Source organism: Zalophus californianus, chromosome 16 (genome assembly GCF_009762305.2).
Source record: "Zalophus californianus isolate mZalCal1 chromosome 16, mZalCal1.pri.v2, whole genome shotgun sequence".
NCBI classification, from domain to species: Eukaryota; Metazoa; Chordata; class Mammalia; order Carnivora; family Otariidae; genus Zalophus; species Zalophus californianus.
This window is the reverse complement of record NC_045610.1, coordinates 11634224-11645297: the sequence shown is the minus strand read 5'-3', so window position 1 is coordinate 11645297 and position 11074 is coordinate 11634224. Positions and strand designations below refer to the sequence as shown.

At 61.3% G+C, this 11074-nt stretch overlaps 1 protein-coding gene across 6 annotated transcripts; it reads left to right on the top strand.

Annotated features, from left to right (window-relative positions):
- The first annotated feature begins 1221 nt into the window (after window positions 1-1221).
- Window positions 1222-6805, top strand: MIEF2 (mitochondrial elongation factor 2). Of its 6 annotated transcripts, none has more exons than XM_027568255.2 (5): window positions 1222-1438; window positions 3742-3892; window positions 4089-4269; window positions 4792-6201; window positions 6294-6805. In XM_027568255.2, exons 2-4 carry the CDS (start codon window positions 3749-3751, stop codon window positions 5844-5846), a joined length of 1380 nt encoding a protein of 459 aa, XP_027424056.1. In that variant the 5' UTR covers window positions 1222-1438; window positions 3742-3748; the 3' UTR covers window positions 5847-6201; window positions 6294-6805. The 6 variants fall into 6 exon arrangements, with proteins under 6 accessions (XP_027424056.1, XP_027424051.1, XP_027424054.1 ...); XM_027568250.2 differs by having other exon boundaries at window positions 1305-1438; window positions 3738-3892; XM_027568253.2 differs by having other exon boundaries at window positions 1370-1657; window positions 3738-3892.
- Window positions 6806-11074: the final 4269 nt, after the last annotated feature.

The window sequence follows — 11074 nt, the reverse complement described above, 5'->3', positions numbered from 1 at the left end:
CCGGCCCCGCCCCTTTAACCCGCCCCCGCCCGGGCCGGCGGGCAGGCGGAGCCCGGGCCGCGCCCCTAGCCAGCCCGCCCACCCGCTCGCCGCGAGGAGGCGCCGGGCCCGTCGGGCGCTTTGGGACTCCCTGGGCCTCAGTTTCCCCGTCTGTTCGCTGACCGGAGGGGCCTCGAAAAGTCCGGGCCCCCCCCCGTGCTTCCGAAGCCTTCGTAGGCTAAGTTCCAGCGACCTATGGGGGGGGGTGTGTATCACAGACCCTGCAGGTCCAAGCACTGTCCCCTGGGCTGCTGCAGCAATGGCCATGACCTCTGGAGAGATTATGGACCGAGGCCTGGGGGCGCACGGACCCGGGAGTCTCTATCCCCTCACTGGGCGCTGCATGGCGGCCAATGGTAGCAGGATGCCTGGGTCCTTGGGTCCTGGGGCTCTGGGAAAACCCCAGGTCTGCTCCTGGCCTCAGTTTCCTCATTTGTGAAATGCTTCCTAAGGTTGTGGCCAAAAACAAACGCAAGTGTAAGTCGCAGCATACAGCAGGCGCTCAATAAGTGGCACGTTATTATTATTCCCGCTTAAAGTCAACATCCACCCTTGTCTCTGCTTATTTCCTTGCTCCCCCACCAGCCGGCACATAGTAGGTCCCCAGTAAATAAATGCCGAGTGAGCCACAGATTATATGCACAATCATCCTTCGTAGGGGAGGAGGGGGCCTTGTGATACCCATTTCATAGGAGAGAAAACTGAGGCCAGAATGGAGAAGTGGCCCGCAAACGGTCACACGGAGCAGGTGGCAGGGGTGACCTCCTGAGTCACGCTGTGTGCCCGGCGTGCCAACAGATAAAATAACGAAGCCCCCTCCTCCCCCCCTCGGCACACTCAGGGTGACGTAAAAGGTCAGGCAAGCGGGCCTTCGGGCCAGGTACCACCTGTTTGCCAGGTCCCGGAAACAATGTAAGCCCAGGCAGCTTTCTCTACACCGCCGCCTCACACGCAAGCACACACGCCTTCACAACCAGCCCTAGGGACCCGCTTCTGAACCCGGTCACCGCCCCGACACCGGCCGGAATGCAGCCCTGCGCCTTTAAATCTGGAGTGCGTCCTAGAGTCCCGCCCCTGAGGGACCGGGTTGCCGACGAGGGGGCGTGGCCTGCTCATCATTGGCTGAGCCCCTCAGTATTTTGGAACGTGGGCGCGGCCTCGGGCGCTCCGATTGGAGCTTGTCTGCGTGCGTCGGGGGTCAGCGGCCACCCCCGGGGCCTCGGTGTTCGGTTCCCGGGTCCTCCGAGTTCCATTCCCAGGCGGGTCTGGGCTCGGGGGCCCAAGCAGACCCGCCGTGTCCTCCGGTCGCTGTGCTGAAGCCGCGACGCACGTACAGCCGGAGTGTGGCTGGGCGGCCCTGGTCACCCAGGCCCGGGCGTGGAGCGTGCGTCGGACGCAGGTCGGGGGCGTGGTCTCCGCCGGGGCCCGCGGTCAAGGCCCGGGAAGGAGGGAAGGGCTTTGGGCCCCAGGCTGGAGTTCGAATGTCTAGCCTGCCGCTTCACGTCTTGGGCGCATCACTGCATTTCTCGGGGCCGGGGTGCCCTCCCCGTGAACCGGGCCCTCACAGGCCCACCAGGGGTTGCTGCGCAGCCCGCTCAGCCCCGGCCGCGGGCAGCAGGTGTGGCGGAGGAGGGGAAGGACGGGAGGCATCTCAGGGCGCTGAGTCGGGTTATTTTTAACCACCCGCGCCCTCTCGCCCTTCCCCGAGTTGGAAGGCTTCGGTTTGGGGCCTGTGCGACCCCGCCAGGGGTTGGGCTGAGTCCAGTTTAGGCAGGAGGTTATTTAAAGTGGTTTACAGTTTGCAAGTGGATTCTTGGTCCCGCCGGAGATGGCTGGCAGTATTGATCAGCGCTGAGGAAACTAAAAGTGGCTGCGGGGCCTTGGTGGGTCGCCCCCCCCCCCCCCCCCCGCCTCCTAGCCTTTGACCAACCCAGGCCCCAGAGTCGTCTTGTCCTATTTTTAGTCTGGGCAAATTGGGAGCGGGGGTTGGGGCTGACTCCCGCGGTGATTCAGGCTTCAACTGCTCTAGGCATCTTGTCACCTGGCAACTGAGCCCTGGGCACCCACAGCAGAGCAGAGAGGGCACAAGTCCTTGGTGCCTGAGCTAGTCTGAGCCCGTGGTCATCTGTTCAGGTCATCTGCTCAGGCATCCGCAGACAGACAGTTCTGCCTGGTATCTGACTGGTTCCCTGAGTTTGCATCTGGGAGACACACACACACCCCCACACCCCCACACACCCCCCACACACCCAAGCTCGCTCACACACACACACACACACACACACACACACACAGCTAAGCTCTCAGGGCCTGAGGCTAGAACCTCAACCTGGAGCTTGGTGGCCTGGGCCTGGGAAAGATCTCTGCCTCTCCAAGCGCCCAGCCGTACCCAGCCTTACAGTTCTGGGCTCCCCACTTGTAAACCCGTCTTCTCCACAGCTGTGCCATTTTACAGGTGAACAAACAGCTTCGGGCCCTCACCCCTTCTCTGTTGCTTGGGCTTCCAGTCTCTGAGGACACCTGCTCCCCTATCCCCACTGCCCCTGCCATTGTCCCAAACCTGAGGGACCCAGAGAGGCCCCTGTCCAGAGGCACTGGGCCAGTTCTCTGTTTGGGGAGCGGGGGGAGGGTCCTTTATTATTTATTTTTAAATAATCTCTACACTGAATGTGGGGTTGGAACTCACAACCCCGAGATCAAGAGTCGCATGCTCCACCGACTGAGCCAGCCACGCACCCCTTTTGGGGTCTTTAGAGTTACCTTGCTTGCTGCCCCCACAGCCAGGCTTTCAGCCTTGACTGACGTTTGCCTCCCTGGGAGGCCTGGGCCACCTCGCTCATCCTGTCTTTTGACGTGATTGCTTTCCCTCGGGGGGGGCTACGCTGTTGAGCTCTGGGGGGGAATTGTGGCCCCCTGAGCTTCACTGAAGTCCTCTCAAAGGCCTGAGGGGCCCTCCAGGGCAGGCTGTGTCTTCTTTAGGCCTTGGCTTCCTCCTGGCCATGCCCAGCCCTGGTTAGGAAGCAGGATGAAGCAGCCTTAAGGAGCTGGCTGCAGGCCCCCGGAGACTGATTGGACTCTGGGAGTGGGCCAGAGTCAGGACGCTTTGCACTCATGGGTCTGGGTCCCTAAAATGGGGGTAGCAACGATAAGAGTCACCTCACGGTCTTAGGGGATGTCCGGGGTCCTTGAGGGTGGGATGGAGAAGATGGGCCTCCTTTTCTGACCTGCCACAAGTCTCAGGGCCTTTCTACAGGAGCTCCCCTGTCTAGGGCATGGGTGAGCTGTTTGCAGGTTTGGGGGAGGGGGCTTGGGCAGCTCCCCATCTCCTCCCAAGAAACCCCTTCTCCTGAGAAATTCCCAGGAACGCCCCTCACGGGCTCTACTCGTGGCAGCCCCAGCCTGATGGGGTCTGCCCCACTGGGCAGCCTGGCCGCCTGGCCGCCCCCACAGACCTGTCTCTACCCATGGGCTCCTTTTTTCTTTTTTTTAAGATCTTATTTTATTTATTTGACAGAGAGAGACAGTGAGAGAGGGAACACAAGCAGGGGGAGTGGTTGAGGGAGAAGCAGGCTTCCGCAGAGCAGGGAGCCCGATGCGGGGCTTGATCCCGGGACCCTGGGATCATGACCCGAGCCGAAGGCAGTCGCTTAACGACTGAGCCACCCAGGTACCCCGCCCCCCCATGGGCTCTCTTACAGGCAGACGGACCATGGCAGAGTTCTCCCAGAAGCGGGGGAAGCAGCGTGATGAGGTGCTGGGCGGCACTGTGGACTTCCTCCTGGCCAATGCCCGCCTCGTGCTGGGCGTGGGCGGGGCCGCCGTGCTGGGGATTGCTACCCTGGCTGTGAAGCGGGTAAGGCCAGGCTGAGCCGCTTACACCTGGGGCTCCCAGAGGAGGACAGCAGGGCTGGGCCTGCTGCCGGGGGCAGGGGGTACTGCCCAAGGTGGGCACCGGCTTCTCTACCCCAGCAACCTGCTTGGTGTTGTCCCTGCCTTTGGCATGGCCACCCAGGCCTCACATGCTCTGATCTGTGTCGCTGTGCCTGCAGCTCATCGACAGGGCCACCAGCCCTCGAGATGAGGATGATGCCAAGGGGGACAGCACATGCCTGGAGGAGAGCTGGAAGGAACTGAGTCTCCTCAAGGCCACGCCACGTCAACAGCCCCGGACCCCACCTGCTGCGCTCAGCCAGCCCCTGTCACTCCCCGGCCCCTCGCCGGCTTCCCCAGGTGAGTGGCACCCCTTCCCCTCTGACCTGGGTGGGTCCCCCTCTGCTGGTCCCATTTGGGAGCTGGAACCCAGGCTCTACGTTGACTGACTGTGTGACCTAAGCAAGTCCCTGCTCCTCCAAGACGGCGGCCTCCCGGCATGTTCAACAGGGACCTGTTTCTCCACCCTGCTAACCTCCTGGGTCTGCCAAGGCTCCTGCCTCCGAGACATGGACTTGGAGGGGGGTCCCAGAGCGTGGCAGCAGTGTTATGGCGGTGAGGGGCCCCGGATGGGGAAACTGGGGCCCAGAACCTGCCTTCCCACTGTACATGAGGCTGTTTGAGGGCACCGGGCATCTGGGGCAATGAGAATTTGTCATCATGTGCTCACTGTATGTGAGAACTTGCGCTAAGCGCTCTCTCAGGTGGTCCTTGCACGGCTGAGAAGAAAGGAGGCCCGGGGTGTCGCGCAGCTTGGGTGGAGTTCTCTTGGCTCCTGACGGGGGTTCTTCTGACATGGTCCCTGACCCGTTCATTCTGCAGAGGGACCCACAGACACCGGTCCTCAGATGTCGCCACCACCTAGCTCCCCGTCACCGCTGTGCCTGACGTTCCAGGAGAAGCTGCTGGCGTTCGAGCAGGACCATGTGACCATCCCGGCGGCCCAGGTGGCTCTGGCCAAGCAGCTGGCCGCTGACATCGCCCTCCAGCTGCAGGCCTACTTGCGGAACAAGTTCCCGGAACTGCCCTTCGGGGCGCTGGTGCCCAGCGGGCCGCTCTACGACGGGCTGCAGGCGGGGGCGGCCGACCATGTGCGCCTGCTCGTTCCCCTGGCGCTCGAGGGGGGCCTGTGGGACCTGGTGCCCGGGCTGGACACTGTGGCCAGGGACCCTCGCTGCTGGGCCGTGCGCAGGACTCAGCTGGAGTTCCGTCCCCGCGGGAGCAGCCCCTGGGACCGCTTCCTGGTGGGTGGCTACCTGTCTCCGCGCGTCCCGCTGGAGCTGCTCCGCAAGGCCCTGGCCTCCTCCGTCAACTGGCCGGCCATCGGCGGCCTCCTCGGGTGCCTGATCCGGCCCAGCGTGGCCTCAGAGGAGCCGCTGCTCGAGGTGCAGCACGAGTGCCTGGAGCTCACGGTCGTGGTGCTGCTGGCCGTCACGGGCGCCGCCGCCGAAGATCCCGTCCTCCTGGCGTGGCCCCTGGAGGGCCTGGCCGGGAGCCTGTGGCTGCAGGACTGGTACCCCGCGGAGGCCGCCAGGCTGCGGGCCCTGGATGCGCGCGACGCTGGGGCCCGCCGGCGGCTGCTGCGGCTGCTGTGCGGGGTGTGCCGCAGCCACCCGGCCCTGGCGCGGCTGGACCGGTGCCACCTGAGCCAGGTGGTGCTGCGCCTGGGGGAGGCCGAGGCCGACTGGGCTGAGGCGGCCCTGGGGCAGCGCTTCCTGCAGGCCCTGGAGGCGCTCGTCCACAGCCTGGAGCGGGCCAGCCTGCCCTGCCACTTCAACCCCGGCGTGAACCTCTTCGGCGGTCTGCGCGCGGAGGAGATCGACGCGCTGGGCTTCGCGCTGTACCGCGGCCTGCGGGCCCCTGAGCGGCTGCTCTAGCTGGGAGGGGGCGGGGCGGCCGGCGCGGTTCTCACGCGGGGGAGCGGGGAGCGCCCCCCCCGCCCCCCGCCCCCTGGTCTTTGGAGAGCACTTTTTCTCTTGCTTTAGCCAGAAGGAAAGAGGGCGCTGCGCTCTGTAAGCCCACGGGGCTAGCATGTACGTGGGCAGCTATCACGGGAGCCCCCCCCCACCCCCAGGCCCGGACAGCTCGGAGCGCTGGCCACGCACATGTGCCCCGGCCGCCCCCCGGACCCTGGGCTCGGGACATCGTCACCTGCACTGACCGCGCTGACAGGACACGCCTGCTGCTGTCCTAGGCGGGGGATAAAGGCAGCTCCGTTTTTCTGTCGAGAGGGTGAGTTGGCGCTTTCCTCGGGGGCCAGCTCCAGGCATCTGGAGGCTTCTGGTGCTGGGTGGTAAATACCGTGTGTTTGTTTCATCCCCCAGGGGCCAGAGTCACCCGCTACTCCCCGCACCCCCCTCCCCCCCCCAGGGATTGCAGCTCTGGGGCGGACTTGAAGGCTGCATCCCCCCGTGTCACCTGCGTGTCTAGTTGGCTTGTCAAGCTCTCCCCTCGAGCCTGGAGCAGGAGTTCAGTGTGACCTGCTGCCCACCTCAGACCTCAGAAGGCCCCTTTCTGTCCACCTGCGCCATTTTCCCTTCGGGATGCAGAGTCCCCTGCGCTGCCCACCTTGCCTGGAGCCAAGGATGCCCCGCTAGCTGCTGCTGGGCCCGGAGAGCAGAGGCCGTTCCCCCCCCCACCCCCGGCCGGCAGAGCAGGCCTGGCCTCCACAGAGCCACTGTGAACTCCCCGCGGCCGCCTGAGTTCTCACTGAAGCCAGCCCCGGTGGGGAGGGGGTTCTGCCTCACCTCCCAGGCATCCCTCCTGGCTTTGGTATCTTTCTTGCTGAAGCAAAGCTGTGTGCCTCAAAGAACGTGAATAAGAATAAAAGGGAAAACTCAAGACATCTGTGTGATTTGGGCTGGGCTCTTACACAAAGTTCTGGAAGCTTGGCCAGGGGTCTTGGGATCAGCCTGGAGGAGTTAGGGTTTAACTGGAAAAGTAGAGCATGTGGGGAGAATATTACAGGATTCCCAGTGTGATGTTTCACTTTAGTGACGGGAACCGACGAGTGAGGGGCCTCCCCCCCCACCCCGGGGTCTCAACTGTCAAGCCCCCACCGTGCTTTCTGGGGTGGGTAGGGCTGACCCCGAGCCCCTCGGCCAGCACGTCAGTGTTCAGAGAACTGTGATGTCTCTACCCCCCTTGCCTCCTGGTGGCTCCACAAGTGCGGGACAGCCCCCCTCCCCCCGCCTCCCCGGACGGGGAAGTGAGAGCATGTCAGGGTCCCCACAGGAGCCATGGCTGGGGCTCATTTCCTCTGTCACCACAGATGACAAGTGGGGCCTGGGGAGGGCCCTGGGTCATGAGTGTCACTACAGCCGCCGTTGCCATCCCGTTCTATTTCCTGAGGCAACCCTCACGCCTTTGACCAGTGAGTCCGGGACAAGGAGCAGGATCAGTGTCCTCCCTCGTTTGAGGGCCAGCACCTGGGACCCATGAGCTGCGTATGTGCGCCTCTGGAGGCAGGACCGGGGGCTGCCCCTGGAGGTCATGAGGGCTCTGCCTCGGGGGCATTCAGACAGCTGGGTGGCTCCACAGAGAGGCTGTGGTGAGGGTCAGAGGGCGCGGAACTGGCTTAGCCGAGGTCCGTTCGGATCACTTGGCTTGGGGACTGGTGCACGGGGAGCTCTGAGCACCTGTCGTGGTGGTGGCCGAGTGTGGGCAAGGGAACGGCCTGGAGGCAGACTAGGCGGGGCCTTGGTGGTGGTGTCAGGAAAATGGGGGATTGTGTAATAGCAACCTCTCAGGCAGCTGAATGGGATAAATGCGGGTGTGCAGTGTTAGCTCAGCGCCTGGCACAAAGGAAACCACCCCCGAGCCCCACTGTGGGCCCCTGCTGCCTCCCCCACTGACCAGCGTCGCTCATGAAGCTCGAGCTTGGCAAGGGGCGCCCGGTGCCAGGCCTGCGTCTGTCCAAGGTCCGGCTCCTCGGGACCCCTGCTGAAGGGCTGGCTGGGCACGGCCGGGGGGCAGCAGTCTGGAAGCCAGCTGGGTCCACAGCCCCTCTTCTTAGATGACCAAACCCCAACACGCGGTCCCCTCTGTGGAGGCTGCGTGCTTCAGGTGGCTCCGAAGTTCTCACACCACCATTATGGTAAGACAAAATCAGGATGAATTAAAAGGGAGAGAAAGGAGGCGCTCCTGGTTACATCATCTACCCAAGGTTAACGTCTGGGACTCCAGTTTCTAGCCAGAGAATTGGAAACAAATCATTATTCTGCTAGGAGGCTTTTCGGGGCCTCGTGTGCTGGGCTGGCCCATTCAGCGCCCAGAGTAGCTGCTCTTCAGTTTCATTTGCCCCTTTAATGCAAGGACAGTTCCAAGTCACTTGTATCAGCCCGGGGCCTAAATGTCTTCATACTCGGACTCGGGGCACGGTGGCAGAAGCAGGCCGTGTCCTCGGTTTAGCTTCACCAAGTGACCCAAAGCCAGGAGTTCAGATGACTGTGGTATGGCAGAGATGTCCCCCGCTCAGAACAAAGGGATCGCCGGTGCAGATAAAAGACACCCCTCCCCCCCCATGGCAAATAGAAACTTACTGATATAAAATATCCACCGCTATCACTTCTACCCTAACATAACTAATCTTACCATATATAAAACGCTTCCTTTCTGTAAACCCACTTGTAGGCCCTTCTCTTCAGGGACACTTAGCTGTAGGATAATCTCTCAAGTGGGGGTACCGTTCACTCCCTAGAGCCGGCCTGCCCAGTTGTCTAGTCCTTGCTATGATGGCAGTCCCCCTTATCTGCGGTTTCAGTTTATTTTTATTTTTATTTATTTGAGAGAGAGAGAATGAGAGAGAGCACGAGAGGGAAGAGGGTCAGAGGGAGAAGCAGACTCCCCGCCGAGCAGGGAGCCCGACGTGGGACTCGATCCCGGGACTCCAGGATCATGACCTGAGCCGAAGGCAGTCGCTTAACCAACTGAACCACCCAGGCGCCCTAGTTCCTTTTTTTTTTTAATGTTTTATTTATTTATTCATGAGAGTCAGAAAGAGAGAGAGGCAGAGGCAGAGGGAGAAGCAGGCTCCCCGCCAAGCAGGGAGCCCAATGCAGGGCTCGATCCCAGGGCCCTGGGATCGTGACCTGAGCCGAAGGCAGACGCTTACCCATCCGAGCCACCCACCCCTGCGGTTTCAGTTCTGCATGGCCAACTGCAGACCAGAAGCAGATGATCCTCTCATGCCCACAGCAGCCTCACGCTGGGTCACAACGCTCACGTCATTCTCCTGATGTCATCCCATAGGCATTGAACCACCTCACGTCCCCACAAGAAGGGCGGGTACAATAAGGTAGTTTTGAGAGGCAGAGACCACATTTATGTACATTTTATGACAATATATTGTTACGGTTCTATTATTAGTTATTGTGAATTTCTTACCGTGCCTAATTTAGAAATTAAACTCTCTCATTCATATGTAGGTATAGGAAAAGACAGAGTAAAACAGTGTATGTAGGGTTCGGTACTATTTGTGGTTTTAGGCATCCACTGGGGATCTCGGGACGTATCCCCCAAAGATAAGCAGGGGGAAAACTACTTAAGCCAACACACCCTGAAGAAAAGTCTTTGCGCATGCACACTGTGGCACAGAACATTCCTGGGAGTGGAAAGTATTCAGTGTTCCGACCCTGAAGGAGCCTGCCAAACTGCATTCTGGAAGGACTTTGGTTAGCAGGCCAGAAAACCGGCCCAGAGCCCCGGGTGGGCAGGAAGGGACAAGCAGGTGCGTCTGGGAGGCGGGAGCCCAGGGGGGCGCACATACACCCCCACCCCGGCCCCACTGCCCCACGGCTGCGGGCTCCTAACCCCCTTTCCGCAGACTTTATGATTTGGAGCGGATAGTGGAAACTGAGGCACACTCCCGGGAGCTGTGCCTGCTGTCTCGGGCTCGCCCAGAGCGCGCCCCGACGGGCTGACTCCCTGGAGTCAGCCGAGGAGCCACCTGGTTGCCTCAGGGGCCAGAATCTACCAGGAGAATAGGTGCCTCTGAGCTGGTGTCTGAGGCGGATGAGGAAAGGACTTCCTGAGTTTTGGCCCTTCCCCTTCAGATGGAGACTTAGGTGGCTGGCCATTTATGTGGCTGCCGGGGCCCAGGACGGCGCAGGGCCCAGGGGCCAGGGCGGGGACTGGAAGCCTCACCCAGCAGCCTGCAGTCCAAGGCCACTGCTCTACCTCTGTCCTGTTCTCCTTAAAACGAGGGCCCTCAACCTGGTCCATCACCGATGGCTTACACATTGGCATTTTTCAGAAGTATACTTTTGTAATCAGAAAAATAAAGATATTACAACAAAAACAACCCAGCACCATTACAATTTGGAGGCACTCGATCACGGAGGAAGCTAATAAGGCTGCAGCGGACGAGGCCCAGGGTGTATTCCAGAGACCAACAGGAATGGCTCCGGGGAGGCTGTTTGGGGCCCTTTCGGCACGGCTGCCGATTTCCTGAGACGACTTAGTTCATGGGGCCGGGCCTTCAGGCTGGTGGGAAGGCCAGACTCTCGAGCGCGTTCGATTGGGCTCTCACCTCAGCGTGGATACTCCCAGAGCTTCGAGGTGTAGGCTTGGCGGCAGACTCCAATTCCAGCTTGGCCGCTTAGAGGGGAAAGCATTTCCCTGTCTGAGCCTCGGTCTCCGCTAGCAGACGGGTCGCAGGCGCTGCCTTGTGGGGAGGCTGGATGAGAAAAGTGGATGACCCACCTGGCCTAGTGCTCAGTAAGTTGGGGTCGTTTTCACCTCGGTCCTGCACTGCACAAGCTGCAGATGGGGGTCATTTCAGGGGTTCACACCTTTCCAGTCACAGTTAGGTGGGGAAAGTTCAATTTCTCATCACCTGAACGCTGCTAGTCTTGAGTGGGCCATCGAGACACCTGGAAAACTCCCTCACGGGTTCTGCTCGGGAAGTTCTCACTGCCATCGGCCTGGCTGTAACCTTCCGCCAAAGAGCCTGTTACAAATGGGGCCGCTCAGGCTCAGCGGTTAAGGCGCAAACCCAGGGAGAGCCAGGACCCGAGCCAGGTCTGACCTTGGTACAATCCACCCGAGTAGCTTTTGGTCTTGGCACACACGGGAGCTACCTGTGGAAAGATTAAAATCCACAAAT

Bases quoted from the DNA above. Each gene is read 5' to 3' on its own strand.
- MIEF2 (XM_027568249.2), top strand. From the start codon at position 3,722: ATGGGCTCTCTTACAGGCAGACGGACCATGGCAGAGTTCTCCCAGAAG. The intron at 3,893-4,088 runs GTAAGGCCAGGC...CTGTGCCTGCAG, and splicing joins CTACCCTGGCTGTGAAGCGG to CTCATCGACAGGGCCACCAG. The intron at 4,270-4,791 runs GTGAGTGGCACC...TTCATTCTGCAG, and splicing joins CCCCTCGCCGGCTTCCCCAG to AGGGACCCACAGACACCGGT.